The sequence below is a fragment of the Mastigoproctus giganteus genome, chromosome 2 (genome assembly GCF_048544385.1).
Source record: "Mastigoproctus giganteus isolate SK-2022 chromosome 2, ASM4854438v1, whole genome shotgun sequence".
Lineage (NCBI taxonomy): Eukaryota > Metazoa > Arthropoda > Arachnida > Uropygi > Thelyphonidae > Mastigoproctus > Mastigoproctus giganteus.
In genome coordinates, this window is record NC_143576.1 from 12,101,891 (window position 1) to 12,122,728 (window position 20,838).

Below are 20,838 nucleotides of genomic sequence, written 5' to 3' on the forward strand. Positions count from 1 at the left end.
TGTGGATGATGATTACAGTGAAAGTGTCTGCTAATGTTGTCAATAGCGTCAATATTCTGTTATTCCACGAAGTAGGTTACCTGATTGGACACCTGAGGACAAGCAACATTCTCAGCATTTCTAAATCATGGATGGTGATAACTTGCTAAAAGGTTGATTAGTTAAGGAGTGCAATGAGATAAAGAATTAAGGTGGCTCAATGTTGTTAATTTCTTTTTTTTTTTTTTACACTAGAAGGACTTAGAATTTCTTGCCCACCTTAGATAAAAATCAAGAGAGTTATATAGTAATGAACTAGTATGATTCGTAGCTGTTCCTTTTAGCCCTTGGAGTGAGAATTTTCCCCAGAGGCTTCTGGCCCCACTGTGGATAGGTAGAAATGGTGCCATCTAGTAACCAAGCAGCTAAGAATGAGATTATGAGAGATCTGCCTTTAAGGTCTGTTTTAGAATGATATAGAATACTACTTTATAGAGAGCTCCCTCCAAACTGCACTATAATCATTTAGTGACCAAAGATGGCTTGGCACTTGAAGCCAAAGTGGATCAGACTTCTTTCTTCAGTTCAGGTCAAACTTCACTACTTCTGATTTTCACAAATTTGATTAATTTTGTATTTTTTGAACTAAAGTTAGTTGGTTAGGTCTGATGGCAGGATCCAAAACAAAATCCAGACCTGATGCCAAAATTAAGATGATACACTCTGTACACACCTAGAAAAATAAATTCACTTTATAAATATACACATGGCTCATTAGTGTCATTTTTTCTCAGTAATATAGTATGAATAATTATGTATACAGTAGTTTCCTTTTCCTAACATATCAAAATATGTTGGTTCCTTCTTACCATCAATTTTTTTAGTAAATTCAACATTTTAACTTGGAGAAATTTGAAAAAATACAAAAAAGAGCTCACTGGAAACACTACTGACAGAAGAAACCATCGACACATTGGCTGTGGTACAGGGAATCAGTTTAGGGGGGTGGCTGAACTTTTTTACTGATGATGCCGTTGCATCTGAGGGCTCATTCTGTAAAAAAAAACATTTAATCAGTGACATTGTGAAATTAGCATTTATTTTAAACCTTATTTTACATATATTGTTCTTGTTTTTTTTTTTTTTAACATTAACAAAATTAATTACAGTTCTGCAAGAAATAATTACAGGCCTTAACACTGCAACAACATATTCCAATGTATTACCATATTTTTGTGGTAATCTCAAAATCAAAAGTGTTGTATCTTCTGATTTTATTTATTATTCATTGAATGATAAACCTTAATTTAATAAAATTATATAAAATAAACCATGAATTGTAAAGAAATTATAAAAATACCTATTGAAATTATATTTTAATATGATACAATTAACAAACGTAGAAATGTTACGAAATGAAAGTTTATTTATTGTGGCGAGTGTACAAAATGAAACTCCCACCTTTTTTAATCCCTAATTTCACACTCATCATGAATATACAGGGGCAGACAAAAAAAACTGCATCACTTCTGAATTTTGCAAATAATGTGTTTTGCCCTGCACTGTGGGTTGCAGAAATGTTCGAAATGCATTTGTTAGATAGGATATATATCTCTGTGAATAAAATCCAATAAAAAGACTCCACCTCATATACCTAATTGCCATAAATATCTTCCCAAAGGGTAAAATGCGTAATTAATGGGAATATGAGAAATTATGCAAATGGCAATCATGACAACCAAACACACATTTTATTGCATTTGCGTGTACAAACTGAAATGACAAGTTAACGTAATAGTATTATGTACTATAAATTAGCAAAATAATTCTTCAATATTTTGTTGTGCCTCCTTGAGTTGCAATTGCAGCCTTGATCTAGCATAGCATTATCAACTGCTGGATATATGGTTGCCCAATTTCGTGGTATCACACTCTTACAATGCTTTCCTGCAGCTGAATCTTACTTGTTGGCTTCTTCTGAGCAATTTCAGATTACATTATGTACCAGCAATTTTCAATAGGATTCAAATCTACACTGTTGCCAGGCCAGTCGAACACTGTAATGCCATTTGTGAAGTATGACTGCACCTTAAGGGAGAAAAACGAAGGAAAACATTCGTGTAAGTATGTTTTAAGCCTAGTGAGACAAGAAGACAAACTCATCATTAAATCTAAATAGAAAAAAACTTACCAATTTTGCTGTGTGGCAAGGTACTGAGTACTGTTGAAAAATGCAGATTTGGATCTGTGTGGTGATCCCTAATAACAAGTTTCAGGCACTCCTCCAAGATAGCAGTGTAGGTTTCTGCATTCACCATTCCATTAATAAACTTAATTCGCCCCACCCCTTTGCTTGTTATGCATCCCCAGACCATCTAACTGATGGGGAACTTTACAGCCGGTGCAGTCAGGATGGTATGCCTCCAATTTTTGTCTTCTGACATATCGCTTCCCATCCAAGCCATGCAGGTTGAATTTCGATTCGTCAGAAAAGATGATGGTGTCCCATTGCTCTTTTGTTCATGAAACATGCATTTTTGCCCAAGCAAGTCGCTTCTTCCTCATTTGTTGGGTCAACAAAGGCTTCTTCTTGGGCCGATAGGAGAATGCAGACCACATTCCAAAAGCCGTCTTTGGATAGATGCCAGAGGCCATCTCAAAGTCCAGTTTTAGATCAGGAGCACTAGCATGGCACAATTACAAAGGCATAGCCATTTGAAATATCGATCTTGGGAAGGTGCAGTCACTCTCTTACAGCCTGATCCAGGACTTTTCTTCACATCACCGGTTTCACTGTTTAATTTCAGCACCTGGGATACTGTTGATCGGTGGCAGCTTATTTTATCAGCAATGGTATGCGTAGAAAGCTCTTACTGGGATGTAGCAACAACTACCCTTTTTTTCCCTTGGTGTCAATTGAACATATGGAGCAATGCTTACACTCCCACAAAACAGGATACTAATGAGTGTATACCTTTCCAATGCCATATTTATAGAAACGGCTAATGCAATACCTTGCAATTACTGTCTGATGCAATACAAGTGTTATTATTATTTTTATTATTATTTTTTTTTATATAAACCCCAAACACGAGAGGTATTAGAACCTATAGTACTTAGTATAGTGCTTGGGTTGGAGGTTGAGAAGACGAAAGAAGATATTTGTTGACATTGGATTTGAACTTCTGTAGACTGTAATTTTCAGGAAATACGTATGAAGGAAGGTTTTTCCTGAAAACAGCAGTTGAATGAATAAACGAGAAAGATGAAAAGTTAGTTCTGTGAGTTTGAAGTTGGACAGTAAATGGATGTTGGCTGGTGCACGTGTTTGGACTGTTTTGAAAGACAGAGCGGGAATTATAGAAGCCAATTCAGAAGAACAGTGCCCATGGAAGTATCTGTAGAAGAGACATGCAGCAGAAACAGAATGCAGCAGAAAGCAGAAACATCCTTTTGACGGAAGATCACAGGAGGCATTGAATGGAGCGTGTTGGGAATGGTGGGAGGTGTTTTACCAAGATCATTAATACATGAGTTGGAAGAAAAATGGGATGCTAGCAGGTCAGCTTTATCCTTGGCTGAAGTGACAACAGAACCATCTGGTCTGGACAGAGGTGGGAGCAGAGATGGGCAAAAGTTGCGGCGAATAGCTTTGGCAAGAGACCAGAATGCTCGGCTACCATTAGGGCAAGAAGCAAGTTTTCTACTCTTAGCTTGCTCAAACTCTAGTTTGGACTGATTAATAACTGCTTTACAATTGTTGCGCGCTTTGGTGTACGCAGAAAATGAAACTGAAGAATTAGAAACAAGCCAATTAGGATATGCAACATTCTTCTCTTGAACAGCCTTAGCACATTTATTGGAAAACCAAGGTTTAGATAAAGGACGAGATTTTAAAGTGGAGTGTGGGATAAAGGATTCCATTCCTGCAAGAATAATTTCACTGACATGATCTGAGCAAACGTTGACATCAGAAGTTTTGTAACTAATCCAAACAAGGAAAAGAAGAAAAGAAGTCTCGCAGGTCATCCCATTTTGCATTCTTGTAATGCCAAACAACACGAGGTTGGGAATAGCCATGAGATAATGGCTCCATTGGAGAAGAGACAATCACCAAGTTGTGATCTGAAGTGCCTAAAGGACCTCTTCACTTCGACTGTGTACTTAGAAGGGTTGTTTGTGAGAAAAAAAAAAGATCAAGCGTATTGGCTGTATGATTAGGATTGTCCGGTATTCTTGTAGGTAAATGAACAATCTGTGCAAGGTCATTAGTAATTGCAAAAGCCTCAGCATCTCGACCAGCTGGGTCAGTGTGACTAGAAAACAGAAGCCAGCTGGAGTTGTGAACATTAAAATCACCAAGGAAAATTACCTCATTGTTAGGAAAGTTGGACTGCAGAAAGTCAAGTTGCAAAGAGGGGAAGTCAAAGAGCTCCAAGTGATTGGTGGAGTTGGGAGAAGGGTAGAGACAACATATGAATTTGACACAATGACGTAGAGAGATTTTAAGCCAGAGAACATCAAAAAGAGGAGATTCCAAATTGCCAAGTCTCTGACAGGGAATATCAGAACGGACATATATGCACACGTTTATATCCAACTTTGAGGTGGAAGGAATCATACAGTGAATAATTTGGGCATCCGAGATGAGCAGTAGTTGAATCAACCAATAACTGAGATTCTGTCAGAAAAAGTACATGGGGTTTGGCAGACTACAAGTGGAAATGGACATCGTTGAGATTAAAATTGAGACCACATATATTTGTGAAATGAATTAGGAAGTGCTTGGGAGGTTTAGATCTTTTCGCAGATAAGCTTGCTCTGTTAGTTTGACAATTCATGGTGTATTCAATAGTAAGAAAAAGTGGGGGGACATGCTGTATGAAGTAATGATAATGAAGTAAGTAATGGTAAGAATATACCCAGATCCTTGACATAACGTGGCCTCGACAATGCTCCCTGCATACACACTACTCGGACTCCCTCCAGTCACTATCTGGCAGAGTAGTGGTAGCAAGATTATACACTAGCTGATCCGGAAGCCTCCTAGAGAGTTACCAATAGGTTTGGTCCGGTGTATTAATTAGCGGCCGGCCTGCGAACACCGTTTTAGAGCTGTACCCTCGAAATGTAAGGAATATTGGATTTCGCCACAATGTTCATCATAACCTCAAAAGTCATCAATCATACTGCATGATGGAAGAGATAGGGAAGGGTTGACTGGAACTTAGCTCTAGAGACTAAACATGGGTTCCACCACTTCAATAAGCCTTCAATAAGCAAAGTGGTGGTTTTGCACCGGTTGATAAGTCATCTACCACCTAGTACTGCCTGGTAACATAGAGGGGCGGTGTTCCTCCATGTGGTGTGGGTGCCACACCTCGACCCCTGCTTACGTTGGTTCACACCTGGGTGGTCAAACACCATGTACTTGTGCATGGAGGTTATACCCGGGATTACTAACAGTCCCAACATCATGAAGGTGCAAGCAGAGGATTTGGCTGTCACAGACCGTCCGGAATTCGCCGAAATTGGGTCCACTTGACTTGAGTGTCACCCGAATATCAGTTCCATCAGCGTGTTGTCAGGCTATTATTAATTGAAGGCTAGTATTATTACTACTAGCCATGTAGTGCAAGGAAGCCTGAGGCTTATGCTGCACCAGCAAAAAAAAAAAAAAAAAATTTCCAAGTTACTCTGAGTGAGAGAGAGAGAGAGAGAGAGAGAGAGAGAGAGAGAGAGGGTGGGAGAGAATCACCAAGAGAATCACTAATGTAAAGAGAAGAATGATGATATCCAGCTCAGGACCCTGGGTTTGCCAAGCCCATACTCACCAGATGTGAGCCCCTGGGACACAATACCTTTGCTTTGCGACAAACAAAATGACTGTAATCAAACAATATCTTATACTTTTCACTACAAATGTTACTTTTTTTTAAGGTGATGCAGTTTTTTTGTCTGCCACTGTAGATATGCTTTTATAAGTATCAACAAAAATGCAATGCTTTTAAAAATTGTTATTGGTCCTGATATAGATACAGAAAGAATAATATGATGCAATAGGGATTACCCTTATATTTTTGCTATAGGATGGCTTCTTTTGACCAACTCTCCTAGTCTAACGCGTTAACAATTAATTTGTAACAATGATATAATTATAAGATGGGACAACCCCATGATACCATGGATTTTGTCTCACTACGTTCTGATGGTGGGGAAGACGTTTAATTAATCTTATAATTATATTGTTGTCACAAATTAATCATCAACATGTTGGACTGGGAGAGTCGGTTGAAAGAAGACATCCTATAGCAATAAAATAAAGGTAATTGCATCTTATAAGATAATAGAATATAGGAATAACTGAGCATTTAATAGCTCTCTATTGTCAAAGAAAGAATAATGTATAATTTAAATTTTCATTGAAACTGCATTTCTGGTACTTTCTTTATCTTGAATTCTCAATCATGCAACTGCCATGTTTTATCATGCATGGGAAAAAAATTTGTCTAAAAGGTTTCTGTGATATTTATAACATCATTCAGCACTTGATAACTTAAACAACATGAAACTCTAACCAATTTTTTTACTATTCTTCTAGCATTAGTGTATAAGAAAGTAAATGTCATCCTGTTTTTTCTCTAACACAGCCCATGTAACTGCCAGTTCAATGTGGATCTTCATCAGGCCATATAACATACCTCTTACTAGGTTATTCATGCTACTGCATGTCACAAAAGATGCAATGCAAGGATCTATTCTATCTCTGCTTATGGCTATTATTAAGTTATAAGTCTGGGTATCACCCCCCTCCCCGCCTCCAAACTAATAGTCTTCTGACCCTCCTAACACCATCTCAATAGCATTAGCAAATATTCTTGTACCTCTTTTATTTAAGTGTATCCCATCTATATAAAACTGCCGCATCTGTTAGGAAGCACTAGCCATGCCAGGAAAAATTCTACCCCTTGAACATTGCACAAACTTCCTCCTATTGTGGCTTTTCTCAATATCTCCTCATACTTGTTAAGTAAAGCCTCAGATTGCCCATACTTAATATCATTACCAACACAACAATATCCCCTTTTGTGTTCTTCAAAGATGACAGCTATTCAACAATATCACCATTTGCCTCTGGCAAGCATATCACAGTCCAATTTCACTTATCCTTATTGCATAAATATTCCTTCTTTACTTGGTAATAAAGTCACCAATAATAACAATTTCCAGTGGTGGTGGTGGTAAGGTTAGGAGAGACTTGTCCCACTTGGGGTTTCCTAGTGTTTCTAGTTTCCTATTTCCTAGTTACTTCACCCAGGGCTGACTGTTCCCAGCTGGTTTGCCACAATTGTTGGAGAGCTATGGCTATTTTCTTCTTTTCCTGTCTGATGTTATTAGTCAAGTCCAGAGTAATACCCAAATTTTGAGGGAATATTGTTTTTTGAGTCTGTAATGCAAGCCTCTTTGAGTAATTTCCAGATATAAGGGCATGGTTCTGGCTAATACTTGCAGGGCAGGGATACTTATAGTATGCCAGGCTCTGGTGATGGCAAGTAGAATAGCTCTTTGAATTGTATCTACTTTTGATTTGTTTCTAACCAATGATGTTCTACTGTACCAAATTCCAGCTCCATAAGAGATAACTGGAAGAAAAACAACTTTATATATAAGAGCAAGGGTTTTTCTTTTTAATCCCCAGTCAGATTCACTGATTCTGGAGATGTTATTTGTTATTTGGTGTTTTAGGAGCATTAGCAACTAAGGTCATATTGCTCCGGGATATGCGGTGGTCATTCCCTGACCTTTCTGCATTTTCCGTATTTGGTGGTGACGGGCTCGAACCCCGGTCTAATCAAGAAGCGTGTGATACGCACTGCTGCTCCTTCCCACCTGGCTACGGAGGCGTGATTCTGGAGATCACAGCTGCATAGTTTCTTCTTTTTCTTTAGAGGTACAGTCAGTCCTCGTATAGCACGATAGTTGTGTTCCTAGAAACCCTAGTGCAATGCAAAATCGTGCAATATAAACAACAGGCCCTATGGGAAAAATAGGGTTAGGTGCCGACCACCCAAGATTGAACACACATTTGTAACCAAAACATTACCAAACACAATAAATAATCGTAATAAAATACTTACACATTTTATTATGACTATTACGTAATAAAATATTGCTAATGCTTTTGCAAATCAGGGGATGACTGTACAGTCAGTCCTCGTATAGCACGATAGTTGCGTTCCTAGAAACCCTCGTGCAATGCAAAATCGTGCAATATAAACAACAAGCCCTATGGGAAAAATGGGGTTAGGTGCCGACCACCGAAGATTGAACACACATTTGTAATCAAAACATTACCAAACACAATAAATAATCGTAATAAAATACACATTTTATTACGACTATTACGTAATAAAATATTGCTAATGCTTTTACTTCTATTGTAAGCAAACTTGTTTTTTGTTTAATTTTCTATCCAAACAGATGACAGGCATTCCATCTCTTCCAATTCTTTGTGTCTTAATCTAATGGATTTTAATTACACTTTGAGTTGTTCCTGGTATGAAAGTTGTTTTTATTTTCTCTGCATTCTTTCTAATTCTCGGCATTGCCTCATTTAGTTCTCTAGCACGTGCAATATCACATGGTCTTTCATTTCGCTCAAAGCGTTTCACAATTTCATATTTTTTCTCTATCGACAGAGGCGGACTGGCCATAAGCCTTACGGGGGAAACCCCGGTGGGCCGGAGGCCGGTGTGATTTTGGCCATAAACCAGAATATGAGGGTACTATAAATTTTTCCGGGTAAGAATTTTTGACCCAGTCCGCCTCTGTTTATCGATATTGCTTTTCTTTTTCTCTCTGAATCTGCAGTATCTTCACCAGGACGCTTCCTTTTCACACCTTTTAAGCATTTTACTCATTTTTAGGGAATAAAGCACAATTACAAAACGAGGAGGCACACTTGATACACATAAACAAAGCTGCGCGCGTGTAACAACTGAATAAACAACAGCGTAAAGGCAGAGATACACTATTAACACCTCACATTTTACTAAAGCACATTTCTAGGGGTTACTACCATAAAACAATAAAACAATTTCCAGTTGCGTTTCTGCTAGTGGAATCCATTATAAACTGGTAGTAAACTCGATCTAATTGCATTTGCGATTATACCGATAGCTGGAATTGTGTTGGTTTTTATGTTATTATGGTGAAATGTGTTTCCCCTTCACTGATATAAAAACATAAATATGTTTTCAGAATCTTCTCTTCATTCCTATTGTGTTGCGTTCGGTTGGGGTGATTCTGCGTTCGACTGCCATTTCTCATAAACACAAAGGTGAATCGTGCATAAGCAAATTTAGTTCGTGTTATATAAGATATCGTTCCCCTATTTATAAATCGTGTAGTGTAAACATGTGTTATACAAGGACTGACTGTATGTCAAATGAGAGTAGAATGACAGTTTACTATCAAATACTATCCCCAGGTATTTTAGTTCTTTTACCAGTTTAATTGTGGTATTATTGACTCTGATTTGAGGTCTCCTGTGTTTAAATGTACCTTTAAGCAATATGGATTTGTCTTCTCTGAAGAAATAGTGAGTTGGTGGATTTTTGCCCATTTTTGAAGTTTCTGTAATGCTTGATTTGCTTGATGTTCTAGATTTGCTCTGGAATTTGCTTGGACAATCATAACTAAGTCACCAGCAAAGACTATTGTTTCAACTCGTCCAATATTTGCATTTAGGAGCTCATCCAGCACTGAGTTCCAGAAAAATGAGCCCAGTACGGAACCTTGTGGGCATCCTTTTATGATAGGATGTTTAACTTCTTATTATTTTGTTCTTACTACGATTTGTGTTTTGAAGGTAGCTTTTATACAGTAGAATAGGTTTATAGGTACATTTGCATGGCATAGCCTTCTGAGATTGCAAGGCCACCTCAGTGCATCAAATACACCTGTAAAGTCTATGTAGAAAACCAGCATGTATTGTTCCTCTGTACTATTCGCCAAGCTCTGGAGGGTTGTAAGGTCTGATTGGGGTATAAGAGGCCGAGAAATAACCTTTTGTATGAATGACTATTTGTCCCCATCATGACGTATGCCTCAGGAGCTTGGGCACATAGAATAAGTAAGGTGGAAATGCAAAAATATATTTGGCAGGCACAGAGATTTGCCTTATTGGGTGTGACTAGGGCATGTAGAACTTACTCCTCAGAGGTCCTACAGATAATATCTGGGAAAATGCCTGTTAAGTATGTTATACTGTTGAGCAGTTTGTTATAGTATACCAAGAAAAATATAAGAAAGACTATGACTATTCTGGGAGTGTCATCTTGCCCAGATGAAATTAAAGTTTATGTGCAATCAGATCTTAAAACTGAGAAAGCACGAATATTACAAGAACTGATGACTTTATGGCAAAATTCTAATAAAGAAAGACAGACATATCTGCTCTTCCCACAAGTTGGATTAGCAAATAAAAAGAAGCTTTGGCTGCAGTTCAGCTTAAATGCAACATTCCTTGTAACAGGACACGGCTTGGCATATAGATTGTTCCAAATAGGTTTAAAAGAGCAAGAAATTTGTCAATACCAGAGGAAGATTCTCAATGTACTATGTTGGAACGTGAAAATTATGTCGATTTAAGAATAACCTTGGAGATGTCTTCTGGCGTGGACTTAAAAGAATCTCTCAGGGTATTGTTTACAGAGAAAAGATTAAGTATTTTAATGACTTTCTAAATGCTGTGTTTAGAAGATGGAAAAACTTATTACTAGACAGTAGAAGCCAGCCACTTCATGGATGGGATGGAAACTTCTTTGACTCAAATATATGGATTAAAAAGTTGTCAAGACATATTCTCTTCAGAGAAGGCTAACTGGCAGTTTCTTTTCGTTTCATTTGTTTATGTTAAAATTTTTATAACTAACCATTTCTGAACTCTAAAACTCAGATTAAGAAAACAATATGTCCCAACCCATGGATAGGCTTCAGTCTAGGGACTGGTTGAACATATGGTATCTTAAATGGAATGTACTATTAGCTGTATATATATATATAGTCCCACTGATTTTCCATGTATCGTTCCTCTGTACTATTAGCTTGAACATTGTACGCCAAGCCCCGGAGGGTTATATGGTCTGAATGGGGAAAAAAAAGGCCAAATCTTGTGTATGAATGACTATTTGTCCCCATCATGATATATGCCTCAGGAGCTTGAGTACATAGAATAAGTAAGGTGGTAATGAATAAATATACTTTGCAGGCACATAGATTTGTCTTATTGGGTGTGACCAATAAGGCGAATCTCTGTGCCTGCAAAATCTCTGTGAAAGGGAGAATTTCCTGCATTTCTCTGATTTGACTGATAGTGTGTTAGTGATAGTGAAAATTATTAGGAGACAAAAATGCATTGTAAATGTCAATCCTTAATGAGGTGTTAACACCAAAGAGTTTATAAGGTTTTACTTGGCTCTGAGTTTCGCTGAGTCTTATATTGTAAGTTGTTCTTAAGAACCATTGTTAAAATTAAATCTTGTGTATATGAGAGGTTAATGGTTATGTCTTTACAGGAAAATAAGTCCTGTTAATGATATACATTACAGGTATCGAATTTTAATGACTATGTACAAGATATTAACTTGCAGGAAACTATGTTTTAGAAAAGTGTCAAAAACACTGTTTTCTTTCTTTTGACATTTATTATGAATATTTTTCTCTTGGAGACTTATATGGCTATTGTTATTGTTATTATTATTTTTGGTGAAAGGGCTGTTCAGGCCATATTGCACCTATCAATGATGTGGAAGATACTATGATGACTGTTTTGCAAACAGTCAGATACAATCATATAAGTTTATCCGTTTGAGAAAGGAGAAAAATTCTGTGGGGTTGGCATTGTTATCTATGATATGACAGAGCTTTAAAGATTCTTTAAGATTAGGAAGAAAACTGAATGAGAGTTGCCGGGCATGCGAGTACAAGGTGCATTCAACAAGAATGTGCTTCACTGTGAGTTGAGAATACAGTGTGTACACTGTGGAGGATCGTTGCCCGTGAGGAGAAATAGGTGAGTAACGTGACTGCAACCAATTCTTGCTCTGGCTAGGATTACTTCTTCCTTTCTGTTTTCCCAGAAACTAGAGGCCCATAACTGTGGATCTGGTTTTATCTGAAAGAGTTTATTATCTGTTTTAGTTTGCCATAAGTGTCCATTGTTCCTTACATATTCTTCGTATATTAGATTTGTAGTCAACATATGGAACGAGAGAACATGATGACTTTAAATTAGATGGATGTTTGGCGGCATAGTCTGCACATTCATTTCCAGATATCCCAGTGTGGCCTGGGATCTAGCAAAAGATGGCTATTAGCTGGCGTTCCTGAATATGTATCAACCTACTTCTTATAGTTTTTATCAAAGGATTCATTGGTGAGGAGGTATTTTCTAAGGCTATAAATGTACTCTGCGAGTCCATATATATTATACTCTTTTTGATGGACAGATGGAGAATATTTTCTAGGGCAAGCTTGATGGCAAATAACTCAGCTGTATAACTGATGTATTCAGTGGGAAGTGATACAGAGATGGTGTTAAAAGGGAAAACTACTGCGGCACTTACTCCACTATCAGATTTTGATCCATCAGTATATATTTTTGTAAAACGAGTATAATTTTCTGTGTGAGCAGTATGGAGTTGTTGAATATTTATATTTGCAAGGGAACGTTTTCCCTAGTTTAGGAAGTAATTGTCGCAGGATGATTTAATATAGGACCATGGGGGTATTGAACAGTTTGGATCTTGGAGGACTTTTTTGAATTGTATATTCCAAGTTTCTGATAGTGCCTATAATCTGATACCAGTAGGCTGAACTGCGCTGGGTTTATTTCTATAGAACATTTTAAACTGTGGATCACTAAGTATAGGCCAAATGGGATGGGTAGGAATGTTTCGAATTTTAGTTGCATAATTCAGAAGTAACACCTTTCTTCTGAGACAGAGTGGACCTTCATTAGCTTCAATATAAAGGCTTTGTACTGGTGATGTTCTATATGCTCCTGTAGCAATCCTGAGGGCAGAATGTTGAATAGGAGCAAGGCGTGTTAGCACGCTCTCCCTGGCAGAGTCATACACTGGGGCACCATAATCAACACGGGACCTATTTAGAGTTCTATACAGTTGAAGCAGGGTACAGCGGTCTGCACCCCATGTTGTCGAAGAAAGAACTCTGAGTATATTCATTTTTTTCTGGCAAATAGGCCGCAAATATTTGACATGTTCTAGGAAATTAAACTTACTATCAAAAATCAGGCCGAGGAGGCTATTTGTTTTTTTTTTTTTAGGAGCATTAGCAACTAAGGCCATATTGCTCCGGGGATATGCGGTGGTCATTCCCTGACCTTTCCATATCCTCCGTATTTGGTGGTAATGGGCTCGAGTCCCGGTTTAATCAAGAAGCATGTGCTACACACTGCTGCTGCTCCTGCCCACCTGGCTATGGAGGCATTCTAGCCAAGGAGGCAGATGACTGTTATAGGATGATTCGTTAAGTGCAGCTCTGGGTCAGGATGCATCTTTCATTTGTTACAAAAATGAATGACACTAGATTTCTGATGTGATAGTCGGTAACCATTCTGCATCATCCATGGCTCAATATTGTTAAGTGAGATTTGTAGTTGCCTTTCGACGAAGTTCATATTCTGTGAACTGCAGGAAACAGTCAGGTCGTTGGCATAGAGATATGAATTTATAGGGTTGGGTATACATTTGGTTATATTATTTATTCTTATTACAAATAAGGTAGAACTGAGCCTTGAGGAACTACTTCCCCTTGTATATAGATTTGCGAAAGGACTTGACAATAGCAGACTTGAAAAGTTCTATGCTAAAGGAAGTTTTGTATGAAATATGGTAAGTTGCCTTTCAGGTCAAGGGAATGGAGATCTTTCAGGATGCCAAAATTCCAAATGGTGTCAAAGGCCTTCTCTATGTCGAGGCATACCATAACGAGATGCTCGTTTCAGATAAACACATTCCTGATGTTCGTTTCAGCTTTTACCATGAGATCCAGGGATGATCAATTTTTTTTTTAAACCAAATTGATTATCATAGAGTAGATGTTTGGAGTCGAGATACCAGGTCAGTCAGCAGTGTATCATTTTTCCCAGGGTTTTAATCGAGCAGCTGGTAAGATAAATAGGTCTATGGTTGTGAGGGATAGAGTGACCATTCCAGTTGAAAATTGGGGAGGACAGAGGAGGAAATTTACCATTTAATTGTTTTATTTTCCTCCATATTATTCTAGAATCTGTGTTTTTGTTAACTGAATTTGCAAATCGGACCCAGGAGTCTCTTTTTGCTTTCTTCCTGATATGGCGAGCCTTGGCTCTGAGTTTCGTAAAATTTATAAGATTATTGGTAGTAGGATGTTTGCAGAATGTATTCTAGGCTCGATTTTTTTATTTTTTGGAACTTTTACAATCCTCATTCCACCAATAATTTATGGATCTACAGGAGTTTGACTGTGAATGTGGGATGGCAATAGACACAGCTGCTAGGATTTGTTTAGTAATGTGGTTGGTGACTATGTCAATTGGATAGATCTGATTATCAAAGGATACGTGATAAGTGTACTTTGCCCAATCAGCCTTGGAAAATTTCCATTTCACGCGGTTTTCTGAAGTTACAGATTGTGAAGTTTGAATTTTACAGATCAGTGGATAGTGGTCACTGTTAAGTGGATCATCAAGAGCTGTCCACTCAATATAAGGAAAGAGGATCGAAGAGCATAGCTGGTAGTATGGTGACTGGTGTGTTGTTAGCCCCGCTTGAAATATGTTGCTTTGATGAGTGAGGTACAGAAGAGAGCAAGGATCGAACCAATTCAGAAATGGAGATGTTTGGTGGAACCATTTCATTCAGTATCAGTTTGGACTGATACCAAATGAAATTGTTTAGAGGCTTCGGCATATATATATGTCTGGGCAGCTGTAGTTGTAAATGATTTCTTGCTTCTGGGAATGAGACTTTCTTTTCTATTTTGTATTTTTGGATTTTTTTCTCGTATTTCCACTGTTCACAATTTTTGGAGAAGGCTGGATGGTTGCCTTTACAATTAGGACAAAACGAAGACCGGGCATTACAGTCAGCTTGGGTATGCTCTTTCGATCCACAATTTGGACATACTGAATCACCTCGACAGATCCTGTCTCTGTCCTCAGTCTCTCTGGATTGGAAGAGTCACTATTAGGTTGATGCAAATCCATATGATTCGGATTTGCAGTTTTAATCGGTGGAAAGTTGTTGTATTCCCTGTTTTGCTCCTTTTTGCCCTGAGGGTTTGCTTTACCACCAAGGTTTCCGGCCCCGCCATGGGGAGGCAGGAGTAGTGCCACTAGGTGACCAAGCGGCTGAGTTATTTAGTTAGTACTGTTAGAAATAAAAACAGAAAGGTGGCCTTCCTTTCTGGGCCTTTGTTTGTGAGGGTCCAAATTTCTGACATCTTATTGGGTTCGGTATATATGGGCAAATGCGACAATGCAAATACCCTGCTTTCACTGATAGAGGTAGGTTGGGTGAGCTGAATGTTAGTATAATGCTCTGAGTCGGAACAAGCTCGCCATCTTTTTTCATCATAATTCCTTTGGCCTGTGTGACTTTCTGATCCTGCAGTTCCTGAACAATTTCTTCCTCTGAGACATTTGTTAGGTCCCATTCTGAAATTACGCCTTTGGATGTATTAAGTGTGGCATGTGGGGACACCTTAACTAGAACTCCACCGAATGAGTTGAGTCTGAGTAGAGACTCAGAGTGTTTAGAGCTGGTGGTCTCTACAAGCAGGTTGCCAGATTTTAGTCATCTCACCATTTTTGGGGAACCAGCTATGTTCTCAAGACATTTTTGAATGAGAAATGGCGATATATTGCTGGTGTGTTAGTGAGTGCAGAATCAGAAAACTTGGGTGTTCAATTCGAGGAGCATCTGTCCTCAGTCTCTTTGGATTGGAAGAGTCACTATCAGGTTGATGCAAATCCATATGATTCGGATTTGCAGTTTTAATCGGTGGAAAGTTGTTGTATTCCGTGTTTTGCTCCCTTTTGCCCTGAGGGTTTGCTTTACCACCAAGGTTTCCGGCCCCGCCATGGGGAGGCAGGAGTAGTGCCACTAGGTGACCAAGCGGCTGAGTTATTTAGTTAGTACTGTTAGAAATAAAAACAGAAAGCTGGCCTTCCTTTCTGGGCCTTTGCCTACTTCTTGTAGTGCAAAAGTGCTGCAGTAATTTATAAATAAAGAAAACGGTAGTTGGAACAAAATATAATTTGTTCAAAGGCTCTTTGGATATAACACTTTTTGGAATGCACAGAAATCAATTGGTCACGGAACGCTCGGCACCCGGGCCGACTTATATGGCAGTTAATGAGATAAACTTTAAAGTGTTAGGTCTTGGAACATTTGCACAGCTTGGATTCCTTTAGCCACACTTTTTGCTGCTGTAGTTGACAGTCGGTTTGTGCTGTCACATAATTGGATTTCAGTTGATGGATGTTTGAGGTTTGTTGGATGTGGTTGAGAACTGAATTAGGATTCTATATGAAAATTACTTTCAGAGACTTGGAATGGAGGACTTGAATTCTGATTCAGTCATGGAGACTCCTCTAAATGGGGGTTGTTTCCCTTCACTACTTCATCAGAATAAAATTGTTTCTGGCACTCTCATTGCTTTGATTGTGACACTCATTACCTTGATGTGACACTCATTACCTTTATTGAATTTAATTGAACTTACTGCAATTAAATTTCTTCCAAATTACTTCATCGTGCATGAAGTAATCTGGAAGAAGATTTGGTGTTATCAACCTGTTGCCATAGGTTTTGGTGGAAACTTAAAAACAAGAGAGTTGTTGACTAAGTTACAGCTAAACTGAAAAACTGGATGTCCAGATGTCTCGGGTTGGAGAAAAATTTAACTCTATTCATGAGATATTTATTTTAAAACAAATTGTGGCAGTTTGTTATATTACTTATTATTCTGGTTTAGAGTCTGAACCAAATTTTGTAAATAGGTTTACTAAAAGTTAAAATTATTATTATGCCAAAAAAGGCATGCGACTGGGTTTCTGTTGGATACTGCAGTCTTAACTAAAAATCATTGAATTGTTTGGTTACAAATTTTTGCAATTATATCCTGAATAACTGTTAAAATTATAAATTTAGATAAGTTTTTGTTCACTGGTACTTTCACTTCTAATTCTTTGGAAATGTGGCTGAAATCAATTGTCTGTTGATGGGAAGAACTGAATGGTTAGATTGTTACGGTTTTGGTATTTAAATAGTAGCTATTGATGGATTGGTAGCAAAAACTTGTTAAGCATTTTCATTTCAAGACTGCGTTTTATTATATTACTTGCTGTCTATTGTTTGTAGACTTGTATATAATTTTCATTTGATACTGTTTGGTTGCTAGCTTTGCAGCTCTAATCAAATATGTCTAAGAATCTTAACCCTTCCAATCCCCATACTTCTCATTCTTATCTCCACTTCTTTTCCCTAAACACCTTGGGGCTCCCAGGCTTGCCTGATAGCCCCAGTAAGAGTCTTAGGTAAAAAATAGTCTCTGGCGTGCCTCCTCGTGGCCAAGGTTGGGAGTTAGGGGACCAGGTGTCCCCTGCCTGTGAAGTCACCAGGTGCTGGCACTCAACATAACAACACACATACTTACTCACCTACATACACACTTGCTGGCCTTAGCCTTTTGCCATTTCAGATGCTACAGCAGCATATAGGAGAAACCCTGGAGACTGCAATTAAACAAACACATCTTGACACCTTGTACTATTAGAGGTAGTCACTATGTAATTCAGGGCATCTTCAGTGGAGGAGTCTGGTTTAAAACCATATCTGCATCTAATTGTAAGTCTGCCTGCGTGTAAAGTGTACTGATGGCTAGTGGCACCAGGGGTTTCCCCTATCTCTGTGTTGCTTTCATTGTGGGTGTACCAGTTGGCTGGAAGGGTCAGAGATTTAAAAGTGTATGGACATTGTCTACATGTAGTGGTATGTACCATTGTTCATCTGGCCATTTAGCCACTGGACCCTCCGCTGAGGCCCAAGATTGCTCCACTTTTGCCCAGTGGAAGCAGACCAGGAATCCAGTAGTTTTATATTTACTCTGGCAGGCCCTGCCACCTAATTTCCTGAGATTTCAGTAGCTAGGACCTAAAAAAAAAAAAAAAAATGCATGCGCTCTTTTATATGCACGTACATATGGACAGATCCATACATATGCGATACATATATCCATCATCGTTGGTTTTGATGATTGTTACATGAGAGGGATACCACTTGCATAATAAAGGCTGAAAATATGGGCGAACAGTAATTTGGACATAATTAAGTTTTTGTGCATGGGGAATTTGCTGGCATAAAGATAGATTGAGTGGAAGAATGAAGGCTGGAGGGTTAAAGCAGAAAGATGGAGATGATAGTGTAGTGTGGTTTTGATGATCATTACGTGAGGGGGGATAGCGCTTGCATAATAAAGGCCGAAAATATGGGCAAACCGTAATTTGGACATAAATTAAGTTTTTGTGCATGGGGCATTCGCTGGCGAAAAGATAGAGTAGATGGGAGACTGAAGGCTGAGGGGGTTAAGGTAGAAATATGGGGATGATAGTGTAAGCAACCCCAGAAGTCAGTGAGGCAGGCCCATACCTCACCAGGAGAAAGTAGAGGGTGCCAGAGGGGGACCATCCCCCATATGTGCAGGGGGAGGGGGTGGAAAGGCACCAAGCAAGGGAGCCCGGTGCGATCACCAACAGGCATCTGTAGGAAAACTATACATAGACCCAGCTGGTGGTGTCCAATCTGGTGTCATTCCAAGTTGTCATCCGTGGAACCGGGGTCCCGTCCATGTTAGTTCTTTACCTTAGTGTGGTTTATTTGCTAAGTCTTCCAGTCCTCAGGAATGTGTCTTGTTCACATAGACCCAGCTGGTGTAGGTATCCAAGTTTGGTAGTCATCTCCATTTGTCATTCATTGGACATGAGTCCCATCCATGTTAGTCTACTTTGGAATAGATTGTTTCCTGAGTTTTCTAATTCTTGGGGGTAGGTCATTTCTAGTGTCCCAGTCCAAGTGAGCTGAAGAACAGATATTCTCTGGTTATAGTGGTAGTGGCAATTTGGTTTCTCCTCCTCGTGAACAGTGCCTGCGTGTAATCTGAGAAGGCTTGATACATCTCCTTTGTGTCTAGGAGGTGATGTTCTTGTCCTTGTGGTAAGTAATGGATCCTGGTGAATAAAACACCATGTAGGCCTTCATAGAGCCGGCAGTCATACATGAGGTGCTGCCAGCTCTCCAGCCCACCGCAAGCGCAAGTTGGGTCATCCTGGAACCCGAGTAGAGCGCATAGTGAGCCATCAGTCTGTACAAGAGTAATCTTTCAATGAACTAGCTCTAGCTCTTTGAAAAAAATTTTTCTGTCTTGGTGGACCCAGCTATGTCCAGCTACAGTCAAATCTGCATATATACCACACAGTTCAGGCAATAAGGCCTTGATTTGAAGAAGTGCAATTAGAAATTCCCATCCCCTAAATGAAGCCATCATCACTGCTTTGGGTTATATGCTTTGTTGTACTATTCCTAGGATTAAATTTAGTTAAAAAAATCAAATTAGTCCTACAACACAGGAAACTCAATTTTCAGGAAAACAGGATATATATTATGCAAAAAGGATAGGTGGAAGAGGACTAGGGTATGTCTGCCAGGGGCAAAAGCTGATTACATTTTACAGAAGATGTAATCTTTTAAGGGCACAAAAGGTGATATCGTTGTACACGTTGGTACTAATGACATTAACTGTAGGGCTCTGTGGATTTGCATAATAAGTACATATATGAATGATGGAAAAAAGTCACGAGTTAGGGTTAAATTTGAAAATGTCTGCAATCCTGCCCAGACATGATAGGAGGGAGTATGTGATGAGAGCCTTGTCAATCAATTCGGCCCTGCAGAGATTGTGCAAAGCTCATGGGGTAGACTTTTTCACAGCATGGTCTGTGCTTGTTAACAGGAAAGACTGCTTTTACAGGGATGGGATACACTTAAATAGAAAGGGTGCAAGAATATTTGCTGATATATCAAGGCAATGATAGGTGGGTCAGAAAACTGCTCGCTTGGGGGATTTACAGACTAATAGATTAACAGTAGTTGCTGGCAGAGGTGGAATTTATTCTTGCAATGCTTCTATTGGAATGAGCAGCAGCTTGAAAAGCAAGTTGCTGGGGATTTCAGGAACTAAGAGTCACAAAACAAGTAAATATATGGGCTGTGTTAGAGTAACTAAGAGTAACTTAGTTACTCTAACAACAGGTGCATGTATACTTGCATGTACACCAATGCTAGGAAATAGTAAATAAATTTGATGAATTTGAAGTGCTGGTCAAGACATCAAAGGAAAATATTGTTGGGATATTAGAGACGTTGTGTAGCAGATATAAGGAATGCAGAATTAGAATTTTGGGAATACAATGTGTACAGGAAGGATAGATAGGGTAAGAAGGAAGAATGGTTATGCTGGTTGTTAAGAAAAACAAAATCTAAGGAAGTGCATCCAGTTGACATAGATGGACGGTGCAATTTGAGTCAGTTTGGTGTGACATAAGCACAGGGAAAGCAAAATTGAAGGAAGCAGTTTGCAATAGGTTGTTTGTTTGTTATTTGGTTTTAGGAGAGTTAGCAACTAAGGCCATATTGCTCTGGGATAAGCGGTGGTCATTCCCTGACCTTTCTGCATCCTCCATATTTGGTGGTCACGGGCTCAAACCCCAGTCTAATCAAGAAGTGTGTGCCA

At 38.8% G+C, this 20,838-nt stretch overlaps 1 protein-coding gene across 2 annotated transcripts in view; it reads right to left on the minus strand.

Moving 5' to 3' along the window:
* Positions 1-20,838, minus strand: part of Spt20 (transcription factor Spt20 homolog) — a 357,561-nt gene that overhangs the window by 81,526 nt on the left and 255,197 nt on the right. For both annotated transcript variants that reach the window (XM_090388213.1, XM_090388212.1), the window contains exon 16: positions 918-1,032. In XM_090388213.1, coding sequence (XP_090244339.1) covers positions 918-1,032 — 115 coding nt within the window. The remainder of the gene's footprint in view (positions 1-917; positions 1,033-20,838) is intronic.